General features: G+C 46.7%; 2 protein-coding genes, 6 non-coding genes and 1 pseudogene across 19 annotated transcripts in view; 7 read left to right on the top strand and 2 right to left on the bottom strand.

The window, feature by feature from the left end:
* LOC135255870 (zinc finger protein 391-like) overlaps positions 1 to 25,424 on the top strand; it is a 35,242-nt gene extending 9,818 nt beyond the window's left edge. The window contains exons 1-5 of one of the 3 annotated variants that reach the window (XM_064337623.1): positions 21,160 to 21,261; positions 21,434 to 22,570; positions 22,699 to 22,826; positions 23,802 to 23,922; positions 24,072 to 25,424. In XM_064337623.1, coding sequence (XP_064193693.1) covers positions 22,288 to 22,570; positions 22,699 to 22,826; positions 23,802 to 23,922; positions 24,072 to 25,222 — 1,683 coding nt within the window. In that variant the 5' untranslated portion in view covers positions 21,160 to 21,261; positions 21,434 to 22,287 and the 3' untranslated portion in view covers positions 25,223 to 25,424. Of the gene's footprint in view, positions 1 to 19,364; positions 19,501 to 21,159; positions 21,262 to 21,433; positions 22,571 to 22,686; positions 22,827 to 23,801; positions 23,923 to 24,071 lie in introns of those variants that run through there. The other 2 variants (XM_064337622.1, XM_064337624.1) reach the window with 2 other exon arrangements.
* On the top strand, positions 322 to 15,950 carry LOC135255867 (uncharacterized). Of its 10 annotated transcripts, none has more exons than XM_064337610.1 (7): positions 554 to 2,053; positions 2,182 to 2,309; positions 3,330 to 3,450; positions 10,691 to 11,193; positions 11,972 to 13,853; positions 14,082 to 14,195; positions 14,313 to 15,950. In XM_064337610.1, the coding sequence occupies exons 1-7, from the start codon at positions 1,771 to 1,773 to the stop codon at positions 14,516 to 14,518; spliced, it is 3,237 nt and encodes a 1,078-aa protein (XP_064193680.1). In that variant the 5' UTR covers positions 554 to 1,770; the 3' UTR covers positions 14,519 to 15,950. The 10 variants fall into 10 exon arrangements, with proteins under 10 accessions (XP_064193683.1, XP_064193682.1, XP_064193680.1 ...); XM_064337606.1 differs by having other exon boundaries at positions 557 to 2,053; positions 2,170 to 2,309; XM_064337607.1 differs by lacking the exons at positions 2,182 to 2,309; positions 3,330 to 3,450 and adding exons at positions 8,145 to 8,284; positions 10,438 to 10,558 and having other exon boundaries at positions 558 to 2,053.
* Positions 2,703 to 2,774, top strand: trnaq-cug (transfer RNA glutamine (anticodon CUG)). The gene has a single exon. It is a non-coding gene; the product is annotated as a tRNA-Gln (tRNA).
* Positions 3,606 to 5,661, top strand: LOC135255872 (gastrula zinc finger protein XlCGF57.1-like; annotated as a pseudogene).
* Positions 16,276 to 16,347, top strand: trnaq-uug (transfer RNA glutamine (anticodon UUG)). The gene has a single exon. It is a non-coding gene; the product is annotated as a tRNA-Gln (tRNA).
* On the bottom strand, positions 17,030 to 17,117 carry trnay-gua (transfer RNA tyrosine (anticodon GUA)). The gene is given in 2 exon segments: positions 17,030 to 17,065; positions 17,081 to 17,117. It is a non-coding gene; the product is annotated as a tRNA-Tyr (tRNA).
* Positions 17,769 to 17,840, top strand: trnaq-uug (transfer RNA glutamine (anticodon UUG)). The gene has a single exon. It is a non-coding gene; the product is annotated as a tRNA-Gln (tRNA).
* trnae-cuc (transfer RNA glutamic acid (anticodon CUC)) lies at positions 18,580 to 18,651 on the bottom strand. The gene has a single exon. It is a non-coding gene; the product is annotated as a tRNA-Glu (tRNA).
* Positions 19,817 to 19,888, top strand: trnaq-cug (transfer RNA glutamine (anticodon CUG)). The gene has a single exon. It is a non-coding gene; the product is annotated as a tRNA-Gln (tRNA).
* Positions 25,425 to 27,527: the final 2,103 nt, after the last annotated feature.

Raw genomic sequence — 27,527 nt, 5'->3', positions numbered from 1 at the left:
TCAGAACACATTATCATTAACTGCAATAAATATAGGTCGGAAAGGAAGGATATGATTGAGGAGATGGGAGGATTGGGGATAACAGGAGCAGGATTGAGGAATGTACTGGAGTGTGGTGCTAGTGGGCAGGGGAGGAGGTTAACTACCTTCGGGGAACGGGACTGTTAATGAAAGTGTGACAGTCAATAAGCTGTAGGAGTTAACTTACTCCGAGAGATGGCAGTGATGCAACTTTCAATGATTGCATCTGCCGGTAAACAACACCGAAGAAGAGGAAGAAGAAGAACTTCGTTTTGGCATCGTTTTCGACCTGCAGTTGATTGTGTATTTTGCCTCCAATAGCTAAGGTTGCAGGGGAAGGAAATGTCGCCGTAGAGAGAGTCTTTGACGGGCTATTGAGCACAAGTCCGGCCGAAGATGAACAGTACGTACCCGTGGAGAAGATGAAGACTGTTACGGATGGCTTGGATATAAAGCACGAGGTAAATTCAACAGAGGGTCAGTGACCCTGTTGAATTTCCTGTTGCTTTCCAGGCTTCACTGCCTGGGCGCTCCTCTCCAGCTCCTGTGTACCGACATTCCGCCACGGTGTTGTGGCCTACAACCCCTATGTGGGCACTAGAACCAATGGTGATAGACCCGGAGTTACTCCATGTTAAGGCAAAGAAGGAAAGTGTGGATTTAGTAAATTAGTTCTATAGTTACAAGGAAAGTAGATACACAGAGTATGTGCCGGTGTTTACGGTCGGATCGAAAGATCCAAAAACAGACAACGCTGGTTCTGCAGTTGCAGTTCCTAGCCATAGAATGGAATCATGCAAACGGACATCAAACTTCCTAAGTGTATATACGGTTGAGTTGTATGCCATTTGGATGGCTTTAGAGTGGGTTGAACAAGTAAAACCTAACAGAGCACTGATTTGTAGTGATTCAGCATCTGCTTTGTACAGCCTAAAGCTAGGTACATCCCGTAATTGCCAACTTGACTTAATATTTGGAATAATGGAAATACATTCACAAGTAATAAAACAAGGAACTGTGGTCACACTCATTTGGGTTCCTGCGCACTTGGGCATTGTGGGAAATGAGAGAGTGGACAAACTAGCCAAAAAAAGCTGTTAAAAAAGAGAACATAGACACCATAATTAATCTTTCAAAATCGGAAGGAAAGGGTATTGCATGGATGGAAATCAATAAAGAGTGGCAGCAGCTCTGGGATCGGGAGATATGAGGAAGACATCTACATGCAATTCAAAACACAGTGGGTAGGGAGAGAAACAGGAGAGGGAGTAGAAAAGAGGAGGTAGTAATGACCAGACTAAGAATAGGACACAGTAACCTGAATGGGACTCATTGTAGGGAAGCATCCAAAAGGACTTTGTGAATATTGTCAGGCACCCAGAAACTGTAGAACATGTACTTGTTAACTGCAGGAAATGTACATCTGAAAGAAAGGACATGATGGAGGGAATGGAAAGGTTAGGGCTGACAGCAGCAGGTTTTAAGGGCATTCTGGAGTGTGGTGGAAGTGGACAAGGCAGGAAGTATCTGGTTAGCATTCTTAAGAGAACTGGATTTATAGGAAAAATCTGACAAATCGGACACTGTAGGAGTTAACTAATTCCAGAAGATGGGAGTAATGCAACACCAAGGATTCAATCTGCCGTTAAACCCCAAAGAAGAAGTAATACATTCCCTTCACTGAACTCTATGGTATGCTCCATGGTTTCACCCGAGTCTACTGTTTGTAGTTCACGTAATTAGCAAGACATGACGACTAGTGCTTCTTTTCAGGTTCAGATGGGCTCCATCATGGAGGTTTTAACTAAAACAGCACTCACAGAGATTACTAAACTAGTCGACGACGCGTCTGCGGCTTTACGATTGGAAATATGCAGAAGCCAAAGAGAGAGCGAGGCGCTAAAATGTAAGTTACTGGTTTTGGAGGGAGAGCTCAGGGCTGCGCGAGGATGCGAAGAGGGAACGCCGAACAGTTCTCTAAACATCGATTTTGAAGTTAAGGTTTGCGACGAATTCAGAGAAGCACACAACTGTAAGTTCCACACCTTATTGCATGGAAATGCACAACATTTCGGCCGTACTTCTAATGTAGACGCAAGATTGCATCGTTTTCGACCTGCAGTTGATTGTGTATTTTGCCTCCAATAGCTACGGTTGCAGGGAAAGGAAATGTCGCCGTAGAGAGAGTCTTTGACGGGCGATTGAGCACAAGTCCGGCCGAAGATGAACAGTACGTACTCGTGGAGAAGAAAAAGATTGTTCCGGATGGCTTGGACATAAAGTACGAGGTAAATTCAATAGAGGTTAAGTGACCCTGCACGAGCTTCCATTTAGGCTATGTCATGGACTTTCATTGTTGATATAAAGACTACACGACCTAAGTTAGTTTCGTTGCACATTCTTTTAGATACCAGCGTTTCTATTTGTATGTCCTTGAAAGCAGTTCCACCGTTTATATTCACCGGCATCCAAGTACAATATAATGAACAGTTAAGTAAACTTAGTTCTTGTTGTCAGTAATCAATTTTCCTTATGTATAAATGGAATGACTTATCCCGTTGGTTGTTAAAATCGCGTTTTGTCTCGTTAATGTTTCACTGATTTTGTAGTTATGATTCGTTGTTTTGATAATAATGCAAATAGCACTGCGCGAAACCCGTGTTTGTATACTTTGTTTTTAGGGTTTCATGGTGTAATGGTTAGCACTCTGGACTCTGAATCCAGTGATCCGAGTTCAAATCTCGGTGGAACCTGTAACTTTGTCTGCGTAATTGTTTAGTCTGCCTGTTTATTTCTGGAACAGTGAAGTGGTGGTTCTTAAGTGCACTATATGTCAATTCTTGGTTTGGGGCTGTTTTTCTTGGTTTGGGCTAGGTTAGTAAAGGGTTATCTTATACAATCGCATTCTGGACAGTTTGGGGAAGGCCCTTTCCTGTTTCAGCATGGCATTACCCCCAGGCACACAGCAAAGTCCATATAGAAATGGTTTTACATTATATGGTTTTGTCGAGAACAGTGTAGAATAACCTGACTGGTCAGCACAGAGCCCTGACCTCAACCCCAACCAGCACCTTTAGGATCAGTTGGAAAGCCAACTGTGAGCCAGGCCCAATCACCCATCACATGTTGTATTCAGCCTTGTGTCTGTGTGTGTGTGGGCACTGTAGTAAAGTGAGGTGATGAAAACATTTGTCCACAGACAGTGGTTCCTGTTGGTGTTTGGGTGGGGGAGAGGCAGGTTCAGAAGAAGAAATGCTGGTCTTAAAGGCTTTGATTTGCTTGTGTTCTTCACACTTCCTGTTTGTCAGCCTGAAGACGGGGAGCAGGATTGGTCAGAATCTGTGCCAGTCAGCAAGGATCGGCTGGAAGAGGACCCAAAGACGAGCCAATCACAGGCAGAACAGGAAATCTTTGAGGAGACTAGCTGTGGTAATATCCTGTGGGGATTAATAATATCTTTGTAATTGGGTTTCACCGGTTGTAGTCGCTAAGGCCATCATGGCTAATCCAGTCATATTATTGTGTCATGTTACCAATTAACAGCAGTTTAGATTTCAAGATAGCTGTATTTTTGCGCAGGCACATCAGAGCCAGCCGTAGCTGCTGCTAACGGTGGTGAAGGACCCCTCTGTGAGGAGAAGGAGGAGCTGCACATGCAGCCCTGCCCTGCAGGAGACCCAGAGAAGGGGCTGCAAGCCGAACTGAAGCAGGAGCCCGACGGGGAGCCTCTCACCCCTGGACACCCCCTGCCAGGATCTGGAGAGGGGCTGGAGGTCCAGTGCGCGTGGAGCAAGGCCACCAGATCGGGAAAGGTTCAGGAAATGCTCCGACAGCACGGAGGAAGCTCGGAGCCCGGAGGTGCACGGTCAAACGACCGATTCTCTCCTCGCCATTACAGAGCTTCTCGGAGGCTGCGCTCTGAGAAGAACGAGGGCCCAACGTCACACCTCGAGCAGGAACAAAATGGCCGCCACGGCGAGGCGCCTGATGCCATTTCGGCAGAGATGGCGGTCCCTCTGGGTTCTCCGGGACAGCGTGCTGGAAGCACCCTGTGCGAGGAGAGTTTCAACACGTCGGCAGAAGCAGAGAGTCGCCAGAGAATCGAGGGACGGGAGGAGTTCATCTGCACGTGCTGCAGGAAGACGTTCCCGGATGCTCTCGAGCTGCAGACGCACGAGGAGGAGCAGCACGGCACGGGGAAACGTTTCGGCTGTTCGGAGAGCAGCAAAGCTTTCGCTTGCTCCAGCATCCTGGAAAAGCACCAGCGGATTAACAGCAAGCGCGGTAAAAGCTTCTCCCAGATCAGCAATCTGAAAACTCACCAGATTACTCACACCAGAGAGAAATGCTTCCGCTGCACGGTGTGCAATAAGAGCTTTGCCTCTCTCAGCGTTCTTAAGCGTCATCAGAGTGGCCACTCAGGAGGGAAACCGCACAGCTGTGACGAGTGTGGGAAGAGCTTTGTCCGTCTCCATGGCCTTAAGTCTCACCAGAGAGTACACACAGGAGAGAAACCGCACAGCTGTGATAAATGTGGGAAGAGCTTTGCCCAACTGGGCAACCTCAAGACTCATCAAAGGGTCCACACAGGAGAGAAACCGCACAGCTGTGATGAATGTGGGAAGAGCTTTGCCCAACTGTGCACCCTCAAGTCTCATCAAAGGGTCCACACAGGAGAGAAACCGCACAGCTGTGATGAATGTGGGAAGAGCTTTGCCCAACTGGGCAACCTCAAGACTCATCAAAGGGTCCACACAGGAGAGAAACCGCACAGCTGTGATGAATGTGGGAAGAGCTTTGCCCAACTGTGCACCCTCAAGTCTCATCAAAGGGTGCACACAGGAGAGAAACCGCACAGCTGTGAGAGTGTGGGATGAGCTTGCCAACTGCCTCAAGCTCACAAGGGTCACACAGGGAGAAAACGCTGTGAGGGAAAGCTTTCCCAACTGACCAACCTCAGGACTCACCAAAGGGTCCACACCAGGGAGAAACCGTTTGTTTGCGCGCAGTGCGGTAAAAGCTTCTCCAAGTTCATCAGTCTTAAAACTCACCAGATTACTCACACCAGAGAGAAATGCTTCCGCTGCACGGTGTGCAGTAAGAGCTTTGCCCGTCTCTATGATCTTAAGCATCATCAGTGTGTCCACACAGGAAAGAAACCACACAGCTGTGACGAGTGTGGGAAGAGCTTTGCCCATCTGAACACCCTCAAGACTCACCAGAGTGTGCACACAGGAGAGAAACCGCACAGCTGTGACGAGTGTGGGAAGAGCTTTTCCCAACTGACCAACCTCAGGACTCACCAAAGGGTCCACACCAGGGAGAAACCGTACGGTTGCACGCTGTGCGGCAAGAGTTTCTCTGACAATCGTGCTGTTAAGAAACACATACTTACTCACTCCTAGTGAGGAGTAAAACTGTAATCTGACGTGTTTGTTGCTAGTTTGCTGCAACGGTTGATGCTAAGATGCGTAGATACAATAAAGCAAAAAGGACAGTTTGTGATAAAAAAATGATGTACTCCTTGTAGTAGTGGTGCGGTAGAAATAATATTACTGCATCGAGGTTAGAACGCAAAATCATCACAAATCATCCGGCACATTTTAATGTATTAAATTATTCCTCATGTTCTCAAAATAACTCGATATAGCCTATTATTGTAATGTTTGTGACGCGACCAGGCCCTGCCGTGAACATGCTCAGTAGAGGCTGTTTCCTGTTGCTTTCCACGCTTCACTGCCTGGGCGCTCCTCTCCAGCTCCTGTGTACCGACATTCCGCCACGGTGTTGTGGCCTACAACCCCTATGTGGGCACTAGAACCGATGGTGATAGACCCGGAGTTACTCCATGTTCAGGCAAAGAAGGAAAGTGTGGATTTAGTAAATTAGTTCTATAGTTACACAGAAAGTAGATACACAGTGTATGTGCCGGTGTTTACGGTCGGATCGAAAGATCCAAAAACAGACAACGCTGGTTCTGCAGTTGCAGTTCCTAGCCATAGAATGGAATCATGCAAACGGACATCAAACTTCCTAAGTGTATATACGGTTGAGTTGTATGCCATTTGGATGGCTTTAGAGTGGGTTGAACAAGTAAAACCTAACAGAGCACTGATTTGTAGTGATTCAGCATCTGCTTTGTACAGCCTAAAGCTAGGTACATCCCGTAATTGCCAACTTGACTTAATATTTGGAATAATGGAAATACATTCACAAGTAATAAAACAAGGAACTGTGGTCACACTCATTTGGGTTCCTGCGCACTTGGGCATTGTGGGAAATGAGAGAGTGGACAAACTAGCCAAAAAAAAACTGTTAAAAAAGAGAACATAGACACCATAATTAATCTTTCAAAATCGGAAGGAAAGGGTATTGCATGGAAGGAAATCAATAAAGAGTGGCAGCAGCTCTGGGATCGGGAGATATGAGGAAGACATCTACATGCAATTCAAAACACAGTGGGTAGGGAGAGAAACAGCAGAGGGAGTAGAAAAGAGGAGGTAGTAATGACCAGACTAAGAATAGGACAAAGTAACTGTAGGAGAATTTTGAGACTCTCCATGAGTGTGATGACGTCACATGTTAAAGTTAAGGTATTCCCATCAATGTTGATCAGACTGTTTCCTCCAAACTCTCAATGCTTCATGATAAAAATTATATACACTCATATATCACATATGTAATCCAATAACTCTATATCAGTCGTTGCAGCAAAGCTTATGGAAACGCAAGAAACCACAGTATCCACTGTAGAAAAAAGGCAAACACAGAAGGTTTTAGAAAAATCATACTTACTCACTCAGCAGAAAACACTAATCGAATAATAATTCCGGCAGATAACACTAACCAAAAGCTAATCATATATTACTAAAAATATAATCCAGAAAAACTAACAAAACGTTATTACCTAATAGAAAATGCTAGAAAACTAATACTTTACAGTGACCCCTGTGTAACCTGAATAAAGTAAAAAAAAAAAAAGTACAGAAAGCAATGTCATTTTTGTCAAGTTGACCTATGAACAGGAAACCACAACTCCATACTGTGCCAAAAAAAACCTTTTTAGGAATATGTTAAAGCGGGGTTGTGGGCGCAATTTGTGTATAAAATGTGTGCAAAACTGACAATCGGGGTTCAATTCTGCTGAATTGATCCGGCTTTGTGCACCTGTGCAATAAAGTCTAAACTTTCTGAAGAGCTTGCTGCTGTTGTGTCTTTTCCCTCGTGAAATTGTTTTCTACAAATTGGCGATTGGCGTGGAAGTCTGTCGGATCCTAGACACGACATAACCTGAATGGGACTCATTGTAGGGTAGCATCCAAATGGACTTTGTGAATATTGTCAGGCACCCAGAAACTGTAGAACATGTACTTGTTAACTGCAGGAAATGTACATCTGAAAGAAAGGACATGATGGAGGGAATGGAAAGGTTAGGGCTGACAGCAGCAGGTTTTAAGGGCATTCTGGAGTGTGGTGGAAGTGGACAAGGCAGGAAGTATCTGGTTAGCTTTCTTAAGAGAACTGGATTTATAGGAAAAATCTGACAAATCGGACACTGTAGGAGTTAACTAATTCCAGAAGGTGGCAGTAATGTAACACCAAGGATTCAAGCTGCCGTTAAACCCCAAAGAAGAAAAAGAAGTATATTCGCTTCACTGAACTCTATGGTATGCTCCATGGTTTCACCCGAGTCTACTGTGTGTAGTTCACGTAATTAGCAAGACATGGCGACTTGTACTTCTTTTCAGGTTCAGATGGGCTCCATCATGGAGGTTTTAACTAAAACAGCACTCGCAGAGATTACTAAACTAGTCAACGACGCGTCTGCGGCTTTACGATTGGAAATATGCAGAAGCCAAAGAGAGAACGAGGCGCTAAAATGTAAGTTACTGGTTATGGAGGGAGAGCTCAGGGCTGCGCGAGGATGCGAAGAGGGAACGCCGGACAGTTCTCTAAACATCGCTTTAGAAGTTAAGGTTTGCGATGAACTCAGAGAAGCACACAACTGTAAGTTCCACACCTTATTGCATATAAATGCACAACATTTCAGTCGTACTTCTAATGTGGACGCAAGATGACATCGTTTTCGACCTGCAGTTGATTGTGTATTTTGCCTCCAATAGCTAAGGTTGCAGGGAAAGGAAATGTCGCCGTAGAGAGAGTCTTTGACGGGGTATTGAGCACAAGTCCGGCGGAAGATGAACAGTACGTACCTGTGGAGAAGATGAAGACTGTTACGGATGCCATGGACATAAAGTACGAGGTAAATGCAACAGAGGTTAAGTGACCCTGCACGAGCTTCCATTTACGTTATGGAATTTCGGTCAGGTCAGGACATACGATAATTAATATCGGCGTGGTCATTACCCAGCTAAAATGTATAACGTAGTTGGCCTTTCAGTGTTGGTAAGAAGACTGCACTATCTGAATCGGTCTCGTTCGATATTCTGTTAGATATCAATGTTCCTGTTCTTATATCCTTGGAAGCTGTTTCACCGTTTATATTCACCGGCATCCAATGCAATATAATGAACACTTAAATAAACTTGGTTCTTTTTTTTTCGTAATCCGTTTTCCATATGTATATATAATGTATAGAATGATTAATCCCGTTGGTTGTTAAAATACCGTTTTGTCACGTTAATGGTTCACTGGTTTTCTAGTTAGGATACGTTGTTTTCGATAATAATGCAAATTGCAATGCGGGAAACATGTTTTCCCATAGCTTGTTGGTATGGTTTTATGATGTAGTTGGTTAGCACTGGACTCTGAAATCGAGTTCAAATCTCGTTGGGACCTGTATCTTTATATCTACCAAATTGTTAAGTCTACCTATTGATTTCTGGCACAGTGAATGCAATGTTTCTTAAGTGCACTAAATTACAACTCTTGGTCTGGGGCTGTTTTTCTTGGTTTGGGTTAGGTTAGTGAAGGGTTTGGGGAAGGCCCTTTCCTGTTTCAGCATGACAATGTCCCGGGCACACAGCAAAGTTCACAGAGAAATGGTTTTGTTGAGAACAGTGTAGATCAGTGGTCTCAAACTCGTTGCCATGGAGGGCCGTGTGCATGCAGGTTTTCATTCCAACCAATTAATGCTGCCTTAATTGAGCCCAATTACTCATTCAGCCATATGCGTTTAACTGCATTGAAGCACAGAATATAAGCGAGTTTTTGTTTAGACAATGCGGGCCACCATAGACGTCAGGTCACCATTATGTGCAGACCCGTATCCCTATTTCAGCGAATAAGTGAATTAATTTTATAATCAAGATATGAGGCTGGAATAAAAACCTGCATACACACGGCCCTCCATGGCACTGAGTTTGAGACCACTGTTGTAGACTAACCTGACTGGTCAGCGCAGAACCCTGACCTCAAACACCTTATGGATCAATTGGAAAGCCAATTGCGAGCCAGGCCTAATCACCCAATCACTGCCCACCATCACTAATGGCGCTTCTCCACCGCCGTGCCGTGCCGGAATCCGTGCTCCCGCTGTGTTTCGCTTTCTCCACTGCCACCTGACCCGTGCCGGGCCACAAGGACCCGTGCAGATTTTAGCTACAGCTCTGGGGTAGGTACTATCCGTGCTGCAATTCGATACTGCAGACCATTGATTGGTCAATGGAAATAGTCACAAATACGCCATCCCATGTTTGTTCACCGGCAGCAACCGCCATTTTTAAATACCACAACGGAAACATAGAGTAACCTTAACTAGCAAATTCTAATTACTTCTGTGAGTTATTTAAAGATGGAAAAAGAAAATTCCTCAGGTTGGACAGTTGCTTCCACTCTCTTTGCATTTTTCAAAATAACTACGGTTAATCCAAAACCAAATGGCGACGAAAGCGTACAGCATAGCTTCGGGTTCCTCCATTGTGTTGTGTTGTGTTGTGTTGTGTTGTTGTGTCTCCTGAATATGTACATCACCACCATGGCGTGCTCCTCAGAAGCTTTCCTCCACTTTACTCCTCCCATGACTCCTCCTACCTTCACGGGTCTGTTGTGTAATGGAGAAGCGCAACAGGCAGCACGGCATGGGTAGGATGCGAATGCTTGCCGTCCTGTACCGCGCCGTGCTGGTCAACGGAGAAGTGCCATAATGCTCTTCTGGCTGAATGCAAGCAAATCCCTGCAGCAATGCTCCAGCATCTAGTATAACGCCTTCCCAGAAAAGTGGAGGTTGCTATTGCAGCAAAGGGTGCTCCATATTAATGCCCATAATTTTGGGTGAGATGTTGGATGTCAGGTGTCCACATGCTTTTGTTCATGTAGTGTAGCATATTGCTGTTCATATAAATATTCAAAAATGAAAAAAAAATAATTTGGCACCATTGAATGTGTATATTTAGTGGCTATTAAACTTGTTCAGAGCTTCAGATTCACAGAATCTTATCACTTCCCGTTTGTCAGCCTGTAGACGGGGAGCAGGATTGGTCAGAATCTGTGCTGCTCAGCGGGGATTGGCTGGAAGAGGACCCAAGGACAAGCCAATCAGAGGCAGAACAGAAGATCTTCGAGGAGACTAGCTGTGGTAATATCCTGTGGGGATTATAGTATGTTACAGACTATATTATAGAAGGTCATCAAGCCAAATCCAGTCAAGTTGTGTCATGTTACCAATTAACAGCAGTTTAGATTTCAAGATTGCTGCATTTTTGCGCAGGCACATCAGGGGCAGCCGTAGCTGCTGCTAACGGTGGTGAAGGACCCCTCTGTGAGGAGGAGGAGCTGCACATGCAGCCCTGCCCTGCAGGAGACCCAGAGAAGGGGCTGCAAGTCAAACTGAGGCAGGAGCCGGAGGGGGAGCGGGAGCGGGAGCGTCCCGACCACGCTGTCCCCCTTTTGGGGTCCGGAGACTTGGGGCTGGAATTGCCCTCGGGAATGGTTTCGGAAGGATGCGGACGGCGTGGAGGAAGAGCCCCGTGCGAGGCGAGTTCCGATGCGTCAGCAGAAGCAGAGAGTCGCTGGGGAATAGAGGGACGGGAGGAGTTCATCTGCACGTGCTGTGGGAAGACGTTTCCGGACGCTCTCGAGCTGCAGACGCACGAGGAGGAGCAGCGCGGCACGTGGAAACGTTTCGGCTGTTCGGAGAGCGGCAAAGCTTTCGCTTGCTCCAGCAGGAAGAAACCATTCGCCTGCTCAGGGAGCGACAAAACCTTCTCCCAGGTATTTGATGTGTTCCATCTCAAGTACACCTGATGCAGTGGGCTGTTCTGTAGGGAAATTACATTCTGTTATGTAGTGCTGAAAATGCCATGCCTTCTGTATTTAAAAAGCGGGAGTTTCTGGTGGGTCTATAGAATCTGCAGAAGATGCTAGCCAGGCTTGTAGTTATAAAGTCACTTGTTTTTTGTTTTTGTTTTTTTTTAACCATTTTTAAGTATTTAATATGCAAATGTGTGTGTCTGTCTTTCCGCCTTTGCTTATTTTATAATGTCTGTGAAATCCTGTTTGTGCATTTGCTTTGAGTGGCTTACAAGTAATATGCAATTTGAGCTTTATTTAGTGATTAGATTCAGTTTTCCCCATGTCAGTAGGTTAGAGCTACAGGCATCAACCAACCAATCGGGATCCAGCGTTTATCTCAACCATAGTGGAAAGAGAAGGAAGTGGTCATGGATGGGCCAAAATGTGCTAAAAGGTTTATCCTCTTCCAAAATGCTAAATGCAGTTTATCTCCCAAAATGGATGCATCAATACTCAAAATTCTGCAGGGGTGTGTTTCTCTGAAGGTGGAGGAGGTGTAAACTACACAAAATAAAATGCAAGCAGCCTCTGTTATATTGGAAATATGAATGCCGTGCATACTTCAGATACATGCATGAGAAATGCAGCGTATCCTTGGAAACAGTCACATGTTACAGTTTTGTGTTTTTTGGGTTACGTTTTTAGTCGGTTTTGTTAGATTCTGGTGTCAGGATTTTGTTTTGTTCTCCTCACACAGTCTCTTTGGGAAGATCCTGGAGAGGAAGACTCCGAAGCCGGCAGTCCAGGCGGCGGGCTCTCGGACGAAGACGCGCGCCCTTTCAGAGCCCCGCCCCCGGGGGCGGACGGTCTCCCGCCGGGCCTGCGGGGGCGGGAGGGGCCGCGGGCCGGCGACGGGCCCGTTCCGGGGGGCCGCGGGGGGCTTCGCGGCAAGCGGCACTACTGCCTCTACTGCCAGAAGGGCTACTGCAAAATCGCCCGGCACCTGGAGGGCGTCCACCTCGGCGAGCCGGAGGTGGCGAGCGCGGTGCGCTTTCCCAAAAACTCCAAAGAGAGGCGCCTGAGGCTGCACCAGCTGCGAAACAGGGGCGACTTCACCCACAACTCCCGAGTGGCCCGGACCGGGGCCGGGGAGCTGGTCGTCTGTCGCAGGTTTGGCCCTAAACGGGAGCTCGGCGACTTCAGGTACTGCCTGCACTGCAAGGGGCTCTTCTCCAAGCTCCTCCTGTGGAAGCACATGAAGAACTGCAAGCTGAAGCCGAAGGAGGTCAGAGACCAGGCCTCCAAGTTCAGACGGGCACGCGCGCAGGCCTGCTGGGCCCTGCCGACGCCCTCGACCCCCAGCGTCAGCGAGGACCTGAAGAGGCTGGTGAGCGGGATGATGGAGGACGACGTTTTTGCCACCGCGAAGGAGGACACCTGTATTCTGAAGCTGGGGGAAGATGTGCTGAGAAGATCGGGAGGCGACGGCAGGAGGTACGAGTACATCAGACACAGGCTCAGGACGGTCGCCAAGCTGCTGGTGGAGGTGAGGAAGAGGACGCCGCTGAGGAAGATGGAGGACCTCTTGACCCCCTCGAACTTTCCTCACGTTGAGTCGGCCGTGAGAGGCCTGGCAGGTTTCGACGAGGAGATGAAGTCGTGCGGGACCCCTTCTCTGGCCCGCCGGCTGAGCTGCGACTTGCAGGGCATCTGCTGCGCGGTGGAGGACGAAGCCTTGGCCGCGGGAAACTCGGACCTGGCGCAGTCCGCTCGCGGCTTCCGGGCGATGCTCCGCGAGAGGTGGGGCGAGCTGGTCCCCTCGGGCGCCCCGGGCCCCGTTTGGGAGGACGAGCCGGCCCCGCCGCTGCAGCTGAGGCTGGTGCGGGACGTGAAGTTGCTGAGCTCGTACCTGGACAGGAAGCTGGAAGGGATGCAGAGCCGGTTCCGGCGGGATCCGACGCGGCGGAGCTACGGGGGCCTCGCCCAGGCCGTTCTGGCGCAAGTCATGCTGTTCAACCGGTGCCCGCGGGGGGCGGTGTCCGCGATGCCGCTGGCGGCGTTCACGTCCCGGGACGCGACCCCGGGCGGACCCCTCGCCGAGGACGACTCCGTTTCCGGGCTGGAGAGGAGGCTGTGCCGGCACTTCGCCCGGCTGGAGCTCCCCGGGAGGGGCGGCGAGAGGGCGCTGGTCCTGCTGAAGCCGGCGGCGGCGGCGGCCCTGGAGCTCCTGGTGCTGAGCCGCGAGGCGTGCGAGGTGCCGCGGGAGAACGGGCGCGTGTTCGCCCGGCCCGGGGCGCTGTCCTGCTACCGGGGCGGGGCCGCCGTGCGCCGGCTCGCCCAGGAGTGCGGCGCCGAGGACCCCGCCGCCCTGTCGTCGGGCAGGCTCCGGAGGCACGTCGCCGCCATTTTGAACGTCATCGGTCTGAGGGAGAGCGGGGCGCTGGCGGACCTGTTCGGCCGGGACGCTGAGGCGAGCGGGCGGCGCGGGATGCTAGCGGAAGCCGCCGCCGCGGCCGACACCGCTGAAGATGACTTGCGGCTGGCGGAAATGGCCGCGGTGTTATTGGCGGAGGATGAAAGAGTGAGCTCGGAGTTCAGTGGTGTGGACGACGACGAGGACGAGGAGATTGATCCGAAAGGTAAAGTTGTAACCGTCTGCCAGAACGCGCAACACATGTCCCATGTCTCCTGTCGGAGTTGAAAATTCAAATTTGCTTTCAAATCTAAAATCGCTCGACAAGCCGTGATACGGATCGTGCGTTTTTAGGACAGTTTGTGTGTTTTAATTTGCTCATACTAGTATTTTGCCAGCGATAGATCCACATGTGTCTGACGCGTACAAAATGTTCTTCCGTCCCTTCTGTTAGAACCTTCAAGTGAGAATAATGCGGAAGAACTTGTTGAAGCACCAGCGCCTGAAGATGCTGATAACGATGGTTCCCCTCAGAGTCCAAAACTGAGGATTCACTGTCCTAAACCAGGTACAGTAACGTGATACAAACAAAATGATGAGTAATAGTTAACCTGAGGACCAGCAGATTAAGTAGCGACTGTACTGCCCGGGGGTTCTCCTTCAGTAATATCGGCGCTTTGAACAGGTGCTCCCAAGAGGAAGTGGGAGAGAGCGGAGGTGGAGGCTGTGGAGAGGCACATGATGGGGTTCATCTGGACGCGCAAACTGCCAGGAAAGCACGACTGCCTCCGGTGTCTGCAGTCCGAGCCTCGTGCTCTGAAGGACAGAAACTGGTCCAGTGTGAAGTACTACATAAAAAACAGGATCACCGCGGCCAAGAAACTAAAGTAGTTCTTTACATTTTTAAATTATAATAATAATAGCTTTATTTGTATAGCACTTTTCACTACGGGAAATAAAGTGCTTCTCAATCGTCGATACAAAACACGGAAACAAATAAAAATAATAAGAAGAGACTGTTACAACCCTAGGAAGCCTGGGAAATGGTTAACTGCGTTCATTTATTATTTTGTTTTAACAATCTCTTTGCTATCGTTTTAATGTTTCCGCTGCAGATGACGTCTGCTGATGTAGATGGTATAAAAGGAATGGACCGTTTTTCTTTCAGTGTGAAGACTGTTTTGACAAAAACCCATTGCATGGTCTGTATCAAACCTGGACCGGACCGGACCGTACAGTGGCAGCTGTGGGCAACAGAGATGGTTCTTCCGTTAAAGTACTGTTTGAGTGTGAGGGTGGGTCTCGCGGTCAGTATCAAACCTGGACCGGACTGGACCGGACCGTACCGTACAGTGGCAGCTGTGGGCAGCAGCCTCATGGGAATATATATGACTGTCTCTAGCATTGGCAAACAAGGAATCTTCTCAGGGAGTAACAAGATTGTTTTTGGGTGTTTATTTGTTAAAATGTGTATTTGCGGAACTCAATTTTAAAAACCAGGGGTAAGGCATACATATCGGCATTATACGGAGTGCAAGTGAGAAGACCATCCATCCATTATTTATACCCGCTCATCCTGAGCAGGGTCGTGTGGGGTGCTGGAGCCTATAAGTGAGAAGACCAGTATCAGTTAAAGTAGTTAAATAAACCATAAACTACAAATGACATGGTTTTCAGCTTTAAGCCTTGCATAAAAATGAATACACAGGTCTTCATTTATTTATCTACTACTACTATTTAATCAACATTTGGCCTCAAATTCAGCTTAGGAGTGAAGGCGAGCATCGTACTTTTCCTTCACAAACTCAGTTTGGCCAGTTGTAGTGATTGCTGAAATCGGCAAGCAGTGTTTGTGAACATATTGCTTTCATTGCTTCACCTGTTTGGTTTGGTCAAAGTTAAGGTCAAATGGTGATATGAATCCCAGCCAGAGACAGTCATTTTAAAAGCAGGTTGGATTGCCGGTGGCAGATTCTGTGCTTGTTTCTAGTACCGCTATTTGTTATTTTCATGTTCCAAAAGAACTATTTAGTATTTATAAGAAGTATTGCCAATTCTGTTTTCTCACAAAATAGCGCTTTAAACTTGGCTACCTAATTATTGGCAAAGCAAATCCTTGCATTGCCCACCCAGTTTCATTCTGTCCTTGCAGTTCTTAGTTGACCTGCACTGGTAAAGAAAAATCCTGTTTTATGATGTTTTTTTTCCATAAGAAGGCTTTCAACGCACAGCTAATGTACATCTTGATGTGACTTACTTGGTTTGTTTCATTGTTAATTAGTCCTGTGTTGCCCCAAGAATAAATAACCATTGTTGAACTGTATTTCTGAAAGGTTTTTTTTTTTTTTTTAATGCTAAAGTGTTTCACAAATCTGTTCAGTGATAACAGTGCCTCTGCCATTGCACTCGTGTTCCAGAAGAAGTCCTTGGTTTGTGTGGAGGCAGAGATAATGAGCAATTTAATATGATCAGTGAGTACACAGTATGTTCTGTGCATGGGTCTATGCTGTCTTCTCCCTCAGCTGTTCACACTGGAGCAGAAATCCTCATTCCTTACCGCGGGGGGGTATTGTGTTAGCAGAGCCTGGTAAGACTGCATTTGCCAATTACCTTTTTGGAAACCTGTTTCACCATAAACTCATTGTAGGGGTTCCATGGTGTAACGGTTAGCACTCTGGACTTTGAATCCAGTGATCCGAGTTCAAATCTCGGTGGAACCTGTGCAGTGTAAAGAATTCTTCCAGAATAAACCGAAGTGATGGGTACCATCACTTTCCATTGTCTCCCTCAGCACTATGTCTCTCCATTTGCACTATGTTTATGTTATGTTATGTCTGTTATGTTTTTTACTGCACTATGTTCATCTTACTCTATTTATCTTATTTTATGTTCACTGTTACGCACCACCTGACCAAAACAAATTCCTTGTATGTGTAAACCTACTTGGCAATAAACCCGATTCTGATTCTGATTCTGATTCTGATTCTCAGCTGTTTGCACTGGAGCAGAAATCCTCATTCCTTACCACGGGCGGTTTACTGTGTTAGCAGAGCCTGGTAAGACTGCATTTGCCAGTTACCTTTTCTGGAAGATGCAACTTTTATTTCAAATTATTCGTTTTAGTCGGGTGACTGTGGAGAAGTTTTTATGAACCTGCAATGTTTTCCTGAATAATTCTGTGACGTAGCTGAAATGTGCATGTTTATCACAGTAAAAAGGCCTCCAGTAGTGAGGAGAAAGAGCAGGTTTCTTAAAGTGGCTGGGATCGTCCTTGTAGGGATTCGTTCTGGGGAACAGTCCACTTAATAGTGAGACCAAGCTTGCATGGTCATCGTCGCCTCCGTGCATACTGTTGTCCCGGATATCGTTTAACGTGGAAATGCTGCACTTTAAAAAGATCCCTCCTTCGAGCCGGATTCGAACCAGCGACCTAAGGATTTCAACGAGGTCCAACTACAGTCCTCCGCTCTACCAACTGAGCTATCGAAGGGCACACAGAGGGGTTTTGGCTCCACGTTTCACAGCACCCTCCATCAGTCTTCCCCAGCACGGTATGTGGCGTTATTATATTTCTGTTCTGCTGTAATGAAATGTTTCTCATTTCAGTTCCATGGTGTTTGCATCAATCCCAACGCAGATGGGTTATAGCCCAAAATGGTAAATTAATAATGGCTCTAATTTGGTTCACGTTTGGAAAAAGTACTCTTGATTTTGATCTACAACAATTCTAAATTGCACATACACCCAGTTTCATGTGAATACATTCTTACAATCAACTACCATTACAAAAACATGCCAACGTTAGTTTGGACACTCTTATTTTTTGGCACACATTTATGCCTTTCCTTTTTACCTTGTGACACGCTTTTCGTAGCATTTTCACTTTCCATCCTGTCTCTCCCCACATTTTAGATGAACTAATTGTTGTAAATGTCTCCATTAGAAACTCGGTTGTGTGAATAACCACTTGACTGTACTGTGACAGTGCATATGGCGACCCCTAGAGGATAACCATTGAACTATACGCTGAATTCCTGCCAGTCGCACCGTGGGGACACACTGGTAGGGACTCATAATACTGCAATAAAGCCAATCCAGTCTTGTGTGCAGGAAACCTGTTTCACCATAAACTCATTGTAGGGGTTCCATGGTGTAACGGTTAGCACTCTGGACTTTGAATCCAGTGATCCGAGTTCAAATCTCGGTGGAACCTGTGCACTGTAATCTTGCTGCAGAGTAACCTTAACATCCTGAACTCAAGTTAAGAATAAATAGTTTCTTGTTGGTATCATAGTTTCATTGATCTTCCTCTGCTACTGTCATCAGTTCAGGCAGGTGTGGGGTTCCATGGTGTAAAATCTCAGTGGAACCTGGGCTTTAGGAACTTGCTGATGCCCAAATTAAATGTTTTCATGAGTAACACTGTGACGTAACTGAAATGTGCATGTTTATCAGAGTAAAACCACCTTCTCCAGTGTAAGTACACTGAGAAGGCAGCGTACAGGCAGTTCCAACGGATTCTCATTCTAGTTTGTTTCCGGTGTTCTGCGTGGTCATCGGCGACTCCATGCATACCATTGTCTTGGATATGAGCATCAGGATCGTAGTGGGATGTTTTACGAATCCTTAGGCAGCTGGGTTGAAGGAGTCATTTGAATGGAAAGTACATTTGGGATGTTGAGAACGTATTACGATGTAAATGGATGCGCCACAGTCTTTGCCTCAGTTTGGCAGAGGGCTCACCGTCCTGTGGCTCATCTGATTGGTGTTCACCAGGGACACTAAAGTTCTGAAAGCAACATAGTGCTGGGAGATGAGGAGAAAGAGCAGGTTTATTAAAATGGCTGGGATAGTCAGTGTAGAGATTTATTCTGAGGAACAGTCAGCTTATTAGTCAGACCAAGCTTGAGGTCAGCTTGAGGACAAAGTTAGGTGACATAGGTAAAAACACATTCCCTGACCGGGAATCGAACCCGGGCCGCGGCGGTGAGAGCGCCGAATCCTAACCACTAGACCACCAGGGATATGTAAGGGCACATTACAGTGCAATCTATTGATTTTTTCAGTAAAGCAAAATTAGGGATAACATCTAAAAATACGGTTATGAAAAAAAGCTGTCTTTTATTTTTTATTTTTGCGCAATTGATACGTACACCGGAAGTCGTTTCCTTGCTGCGGCTGCTGTCTTCACACCACAGAGTTCCAGCATGACTAGTTTCAACCGCGACCGCCGTGTCTGTAATTTGAAAGAAATGTCGACTTGTTCTTCTTTTCAGATTCAAGTGGCTTCTATCATGGAGGTTTTATCTGATACGGCAGTCGCAGAACTTACTAAACTAGTCGAGGACGGGTCTGCTGCCTTACGTCTGGAAATGTGCAGAAGCCAGAGAGAGAACGAGGCGCTAAAAGCTAAGTTACTTCTGATGGAGAGAGAGCTTAGGACTCTGCGAGGGTGCAGAGAGGGAACGCCGGATAATTCTCTTATTGAATTCTTCTCTTTTGAAGTTCAGGTTTGCGACGAATTCAGAGAAGCACAAGGACTTAAGTTGTGCACCTTATTGCATGCGTGCATTTCAAAATGTGTTTCGGCGTCAGTTTTTTTTTATTATTATTTTTGTTGAGAGGTGGATGCAGTTCGTGTACCGCGCAATATTTCCGTTGTAGGTCTAATGTAGAAGCAAGATGACAAAGTGGTGTTCACGTGCAGTTTAATAATAGTGTGTTTTGCATTCTATAGCTGAGGTTGCAGGGAAAACAACTATTCCCGCCGTAGAGAGAGTCTTTGACGAACGACAAGTCCGGCCAAAGATGAGCAGTACGTACCCGTGGAGATGAAAAAAGACGCGCGTGTTGCCTTGGATATAAAGTACGAGGTAAAACCAGTAGAATTAAAGGGACCCTGCATTCGTTTCTATTTATGTTGCATGATTTCAGTCAGGACGTGAATATCGGCGTGGTCATTACCAAGCTCACTTGGATAATATTCACTGGTTAACCGTATTGTGGTCATGTAGCAAGAAGCACTATGAAGAAGTCGTCGTTCTAGCTGTCTACATTCTATTAGCGGTCAACGTTGCTGTTTTTATTTTCATTAAAGCAAATTCGCCGTCTCATTTGCATGCATTGCACTGCTGGCAGTATGTTTGACGCAGAAATCCTGTTCGTTTGTTACAATTTGTTAGTTGTGGGGGTTCCATGGTGTAATGGTTAGCACTCTGGACTCTGAATCCAGCGATCCGAGTTCAAATCTCGGTGGAACCTGAACTTTATGGCCCCTGGGAAAATGATTAGATATGCTGTTTCCAGCAAAGTAGTTTCTCATCATCTCTGGCGCAGATTGAGCGCAACGTTAATTATCTATGTATTTTATATAATTAAATAATGGTTATGTGAATTTTTCAGCACAACTGAATACGTGTACTCAAAAAGCAAATTAATATGTGACCTTACGTTGGTTTAAGCCTCACTGTGTGTGTGTGTGTGTGTGTTTAGGCAGAGTAAAATGGCGTGATGAAAAGAGATTGTACACTGACAGTAGGCTAAATCAGGTCCAGTCTGTGTTTTTGTGGCGATTGGGAGGTTCATAAGAAGAACGCTGGTCTTAGAGGTTTTGATTGGCTGGTGTTCAGACCTTCAGATTCACAAAATCTTCACACTTCCTGTTTGTCAGCCTGTAGACGGGGAGCAGGATTGGTCTGAATCTGTGCCACTCAGCGAGGATTGGCTGAAAGAGGACCCAAAGACGAGCCAATCACAGTTGAAACTGAAGATCAGTGAGGACAATGCCTTTGGTAATTTCCTGTGGGGATTAATAAGGTTATAATTGTAATTGGTAATTACTGGTTGTAGGTGCTAAGCTCATCCATCCAAATTCAATCAAGTTGTGTGAAATTAGTAATTAATTTCAGTTTAGATTTCAATATATGTTTATTTTTGTGCAGGCACATCAGGGGCAGCTGCTACTAACAGTGGTGTAGGACCCCTCTGTGAGGAGGGGGAGGAGCAGCCCTGCCCTGCAGGAGACCCAGAGAAGGGGCTGCAAGCCGAACTGAAGCAGGAGCCCGACGGGGAGCCTCTCACCCCTGGACACCCCCTGCCAGGATCTGGAGAGGGGCTGGAGGTCCAGTGCGCGTGGAGCAAGGCCACCAGATCGGGAAAGGTTCAGGAAATGCTCCGACAGCACGAGGAACGAGCCTGAGGCTCAAGCGATCTCCCGCCATACAGAGCTTGGAGGCTGGCTCTAGAACGAGAACGACACTCGAGCAGAACAATGGCCGGCGAGCGCTGATGCTATTTCGCAGAGATGCGTCTCTGCCCGACGCGGCTGAGCACCTGGGAAGCACACTCGCAAGCAGAGGTTCGGAGAATCGAGACGAGGTACTGCCGTGCTGCAGAAGACGTCCGACGCCTGAACTGCGACGCAGGAGAGCAGCACGACGAAACGTTGCTGTTGGGCAAAGTTTCGCGCTCAGTCCTGGAAGCACCAGGATTCAGGAAAACGGCTTCTCACATTCGAGTCTCCAGATCACAATCTTAAAACTCACCAGATTACTCACACCAGAGAGAAATGCTTCCGCTGCACGGTGTGCAATAAGAGCTTTGCCTATCTCATAGTTCTTAAGCATCACCAGAGAGTCCACGCTGGGGAGAAGCGCTTGCTTTGCAAACTTTGTGGGAAACTCTTTGATGGCGCCGACTCCCTTAAGCAACACCATGTGACCCATCACGGGGGGAAACGGTTCAGTTGTACCCTGTGCGGAAAGGATTTTTACAACCTCAAGTCTCACCAGAGTGTGCACACAGGAGAGACACAGGAGAGAAACCGCACAGCTGTGACGAGTGTGGGAAGAGCTTTGCTCATCTGTGCAATCTCAAGACTCACCAAAGGGTCCACACCGGGGAGAAACCGTACGGTTGCACGCTGTGCGGCAAGAGTTTCTCTCAGAATCATGTTCTTCAGAAACACATACTTACTCACTCCTAGTGAGGAGTAAAACTGGGGGGAACATTGAGCAAAATCATTGAATTTACTGCCCCTGCTGGGCAATTAAGTTACACTTACGTGGCACAGAGTAGAACAGTTTGATCACATTTTATACGGTGCTTACTTTGTCAGGCCTTTTCTGTTCTGGGATCATCACAGATTCTCATCACATGCTCGGCAATAAATAAATAAGTGAAACTTATGCCAACGTATTTGATTTTGAGTGTGCTGTACCCTCGTCCTTTGTATTTATGATTTTTTGTATCTCAATGGACTAATGGGTCTTTTTCGATATATTCAAGAGAATCCGACGTGTTTGTTGCTAGTTTTCTTCAATGGTTGATGCTAAGATGCCTAGATACGATGAAGCAAAAAGACAGTTTGTGATAAATAAATAAAAATGTACTCCTTGTAGTAGTGGCGCGGTAGAAATAATATTACTGCATCGAGGTTAGAACGCAAAATCATCACGAATCATCCGGCACATTTTAATGTATTAAATTATTCCTCACGTTCGCAAAATAACTCGCCCTGCCGTGAACATGCGCATTAGAGGTTATTTCCCGTTACTTCTCCAGCTCCTATGGACACGTTCTAGGTTCATCCACTGAACTCTATGGTGCGCTGCATGGTTTCACCTGTGTCTACTGTGTGTAGTTTACGTAATTAGCAAGACATGGCGACTTGTGATTCTTTTCAGATTCAGATGGCCTCCATCATGGAGGTTTTAACTAAAACGGCACTCGCAGAAATTAGTAAACTAGTCGACGACGCGTCTGCCTCATTACGATTGGAAATGTGCAGAAGCCAAAGAGAGAACGAGGCGCTAAAATGTAAGTTACTGGTTATGGAGGGAGAGCTCAGGGCTGCGCGAGGATGCGAAGAGGGAACGCTGGACAGTTCTCTAAACATCGCTTCTGAAGTTAAGGTTTGCGACGAATTCAGAGACGCACAAAACTGTAAGTTCCTCACCTTATTGCATTGAAATGCACAACATTTCGGTCGTCCTTCTAACGTAGACGCAAGATGACATCGTTTTCGACCTGCAGTTGATTGTGTATTTTGCCTCCAATAGGTACGGTTGCAGGGAAAGGAAATGTCGCCGTAGAGAGAGTCTTTTACGCGCGATTGAGCACAAGTCCGGCCGAAGATGAACAGTACGTACCCGTGGAGAAGATGAAGACTGTTACGGATGGCTTGGACATAAAGTACGAGGTAAATTCAATAGAGTTTAAGTGACCCTGCACGAGCTTCCATTTATGTTATGGAATTTCGGTCAGGTCAGGACATACGATAATTAATATCGGCGTGCTCATTACCTCGCTGAATTGTATAACGTGTTGTCTATATAAAGACTACACGACCTAAGTCAGTCTCGTTGCACATTCTTTTAGATACCAACGTTTCTATACTTAGTTATGTCCTTGAATGCAGTTTCACCGTTTATATTCACCGGCATCCCAATGCAATATAATGAACAGTTAAGTAAACGTAGTTCTTGTTGTCAGTAATCAATTTTCCTTATATGTATAAATGGAATGACTAATCCCGTAGGTTGGAAAAATCGCGTTTTGTCCCGTTAATGTTTCACTGGTTTTGTAGTTTGGATACGTTGTTTTGATAGTAATGCAAATTGCACTGCGCGAAACCCGTGTTCGTATACTTTGTTTTTAAGGTTCCATGGTGTAATGATTAGCACTCTGGACTCTGAATCCAGCGATTCCATTTCAAATCTCGGTGGAACCTGTAACTATGTCTGCGAAATCGTTTAGTCTGCCTGTTTATTTCTGGCACAGTGAAGTGATGGTTCTTAAGTGCACTATATGACAATTCTTGGTCTGGGGCTGTTTTTCTTGGTTTGGGCTAGTTTAGCAAAGGGTTATATTTTACAATCACATTCTCGACAGTTTGGGGAAGGCCCTTTCCTGTTTCAGCATGGCATTACGCCCGGGAACACAGCAAAGTCCATAGTTGGAAAGCCAACTGTGAGCCAGGCCCAATCACCCATCACATGTTGTATTCAGCCTTGTGTCTGTGTGTGTGTGGGCACTGTAGTAAAGTGACACGATGAAAACATTTGTCCACAGTCAGTGGTTGCTGTTGGTGTTTGGGTGGGGGAGAGGCAGGTTCAGAAGAAGAGGTCTTAAAGGCTTTGATTTGCTGGTGTTCTTCACACTTCCTGTTTGTCAGCCTGAAGACGGGGAGCAGGATTGGTCAGAATCTGTGCCGCTCAGCAAGGATTGGCTGGAAGAGGACCCAAAGACGAGCCAATCACAGGCAGAACAGAAAATCTTTGAGGAGACTAGCTGTGGTAATTTCCTGTGGGGATTAATAATATATTTGTAATTAGGTTTCACTGATTGTAATCGCTAAGGCCATCATGGCTAATCCAGTCATATTATTGTGTCATGTTACCAATTAACAGCAGTTTAGATTTCAAGATAGCTGTATTTTGCGCAGGCACATCAGAGACAGCCGTAGCTGCTGCTAATGGTGGTGAAGGACCCCTCTGTGAGGAGGAGGAGGAGCTACACATGCAGCCCTGCCCTGCAGGAGACCCAGAGAAGGGGCTGCAAGCCGAACTGAAGCAGGAGCCCGACGGGGAGCCTCTCACCCCTGGACACCCCCTGCCAGGATCTGGAGAGGGGCTGGAGGTCCAGTGCGCGTGGAGCAAGGCCACCAGATCGGGAAAGGTTCAGGAAATGCTCCGACAGCACAGAGGAAGCTCGGAGCCCGGATGTGCGCGGTCAAACGACCGATTCTCTCCTCGCCATTACAGAGCTTCTTGGAGGCTGTGCTCTGAGAAGAACGTGGGCCCAACGTCACACCTCGAGCAGGAACAAAATGGCCGCCCCGGCAGGGCGCCTGATGCCATTTCGGCAGAGATGGCGGTCCCTCTGGGTTCTCCGGGACAGCGTGCTGGAAGCACCCTGTGCGAGGAGAGTTTCAACACGTCGGCAGAAGCAGAGAGTTGCCAGAGAATCGAGGGACGGGAGGAGTTAATCTGCACGTGCTGCGGTAAGACGTTCCCGGATGCTCTCGAGCTGCAGACGCACGAGGAGAAGCAGCACGGCACGGGGAAACGTTTCGGCTGGTCGGAGAGCGGCAAAGCTTTTGCTTACTCCAGCATCCAGCATAAGAGCTTTGCCTATCTTCACGTTCTTAAGCATCACCAGAGAGTCCACGCTGGGGAGAAGCGCTTGCTTTGCAAACTTTGTGGGAAACTCTTTGATGGCGCCGACTCCCTTAAGCAACACCATGTGACCCATCATGGGGGGAAACGGTTCAGTTGCACCCTGTGCGGAAAGGGTTTCACCGCTAAAAGCAGTCTCAAGTCTCACCAGAGTGTGCACACCGGGGAGAAACCGTACGGCTGTGACGAGTGTGGGAAGACCTTTGCCAAACTGAGCAGCCTGAAGACTCACCGAAGGGTCCACACAGGAGAGAAACCGCACAGCTGTGACGAGTGTGGGAAGAGCTTTGCCCAACTGTGCAATCTCAAGACTCACCAGAGTGTGCACACCGGGGAGAAACCGTACGGATGCATGCTGTGCGGCAAGAGTTTCTCTCAGAATCATGTTCTTCAGAAACACATACTTACTCACTCCTAGTGAGGAGTAAAACTGGGGGGAACATTGAGCAAAATCATTGAATTTACTGCCCCTGCTGTGCAATTAAGTTACACTTATGTGGCACAGAGTAGAACAGTTTGATCACATTTTATACTCAGCTTACTGTGTCAGGCCTTTTCTGTTCTGGGATCATCACAGATTCTCATCACATGCTCAGCAATAAATAAATAAGTGAAACTTATGCCAACGTATTTGATTTTGAGTGAGCTGTACCCTCGTCCTTTGTATTTCTGATGGTTTGTATCTCAATGGACTAATGGGTCTTTTTCGATATATTCAAGAGAATCCGACGTGTCTGTTGCTAGTTTTCTTCAATGGTTGATGCTAAGATGCCTAGATACGATGAAGCAAAAAGACAGTTTGTGATAAATAAATAAAAATGTACTTCTTGTAGTAGTGGTGCGGTAAAAATAATATTACTGCATCGAGGTTAGAACGCAAAATCATCACAAATTTTAATGTATTAAATGATTCCTCCTGTTCTCAAAATAACTCGCCCTGCCGTGAACAAGTGCAGTAGAGGCTGTTTCCCGTTACTTCCCAGGCTTCACCGTCTGGGCGCTCCTCTCCAGCTCCTAAGTTAAGTACACTTTCTTGGTTCAGCCACTGAACTCAGGTGTCTTGCAGGATTGGAGTGGGGAGCTGATATAGCATTTCTGAAATATATTTATGTAGCCTTAATTAGATCAAGATTAGACTATGGAAGTATCGTATATGGATCAGCAGCAAAATCGGTGCTGGCGGACCTAGATGTTATACAAGCTCGGGCTTTACGAGTGTGTTTAGGAGCAGTTAAAACTTCCCCAGTGTGTGCACTCCCACGTGGAAGCAGGTGAAATGCCACTGTGGTTGCGTCGGAAACAGCTGGTGGCTAACTACTGGGTTAATCTAAGGGGGCATGGAGATAGTCATCCAACAAAAAGGGTACTGCAGACAAGCTGGGAGAAGGAGAGGATGGAAAAATCAAGTTTTGGATGGGCAGGAGATAAAGTGGCAAGAGATAGGGGCGACATAGCTCAGGAGGTAAGACCGATTGTCTGGCAGTCGGAGGGTTGCCGGTTCAAACCCCGCCCTGGGCATGTCGAAGTGTCCTTGAGCAAGACACCTAACCCCTAACTGCTCTGGCGAATGAGAGGCATCAATTGTAAAGCGCTTTGAATAAAAGCGCTATATAAATGCAGTCCATTTACCATCCATTTACCAGATAAGGGAGAACATGATACTTTTTGGCGAAACTGTGGTGTGGCCTGTTAGACCTGTCTGGGAGTTAGAAAGTGTGGGGGTAGATCTGGAATTACTTAAGATTAAGCATAGTAATAAGAATGCTGACTTACTTAGTGAATATTATAACTATAGGGACTGTAAGTATAAAGGCAGTGTTCAGAATTTTACAGATGGATCAAAGGATCCGCAGACAGATGCAACAGGGGCTGCAGTTGCTGTGCCTAGTTACCAAGTGGGAATTGGCAAGAGAACATCGGATTGTTTAAGTGTGTATGCGGTTGAATTGTTTGCCATATTGATGGCATTAGAATGGGCTGAACGGGGTAGGGTTAACAAAATAGTAACATGTAGTGATTCTGTGTCGGCCATTGCAAGTATTAAGGCAGGTACAGTCAGAAATCACCAGGATCTGCTGTATAAAATCTTGTTTGCCAATTCAAGAGTGGTTAGGCAAGGGAAAAGTGTTACATTCATGTGGGTCCCAGCACATTCAGATATCCCGGGAAACGAGAGAGCAGATATGTTGGCAAAAGAAGCAGTCAAAAAGGGAAGTGTTGAAATCAATATCAAGTTATCTAAATCAGAGGGAAAGGGCATTGTGTGGGGAAATATTAATAAAGAATGGCAGCAGCACTGGGATCATGAGAGAAGGGGGAGACATTTACATCTGATACAAAATAGAGTAGGCAGTGTAAGAAAGAGGGGAGGAAACAGAAGAGAGGAGGTTGTAATATCAAGATTAAGAATAGGACACAGCAATTTACGCAGCACGCTTCATCTTATAGGTAAACATCCAACCGGTCTTAGCCGCGTTTCCACCGCAGGAACTAGGGTCTAAATTTAGTTCCGGGGGCTTTATTTTACCCCCCGAAAAAGTTCCTGCTCGGGGGGTAGTACTTTCCGAAAGTACAGGAACCTTTTGGGTGGAGCTTGCAACGCTGAACATTTCTGATTGGTCGAGTACTCACAGCATTTTTTTGTGTTAATTTTCAGCCGCCATGTTTACAAATATGCAGCCGCAAACCAATTAATTTTCATAATAACTTAAAATCAAACTTGT

This window comes from Anguilla rostrata, chromosome 5, assembly GCF_018555375.3.
Source record: "Anguilla rostrata isolate EN2019 chromosome 5, ASM1855537v3, whole genome shotgun sequence".
NCBI lineage: Eukaryota > Metazoa > Chordata > Actinopteri > Anguilliformes > Anguillidae > Anguilla > Anguilla rostrata.
Note: the sequence above shows the minus strand (reverse complement) of the source record. Positions and strands in the feature narration are given on the sequence as shown.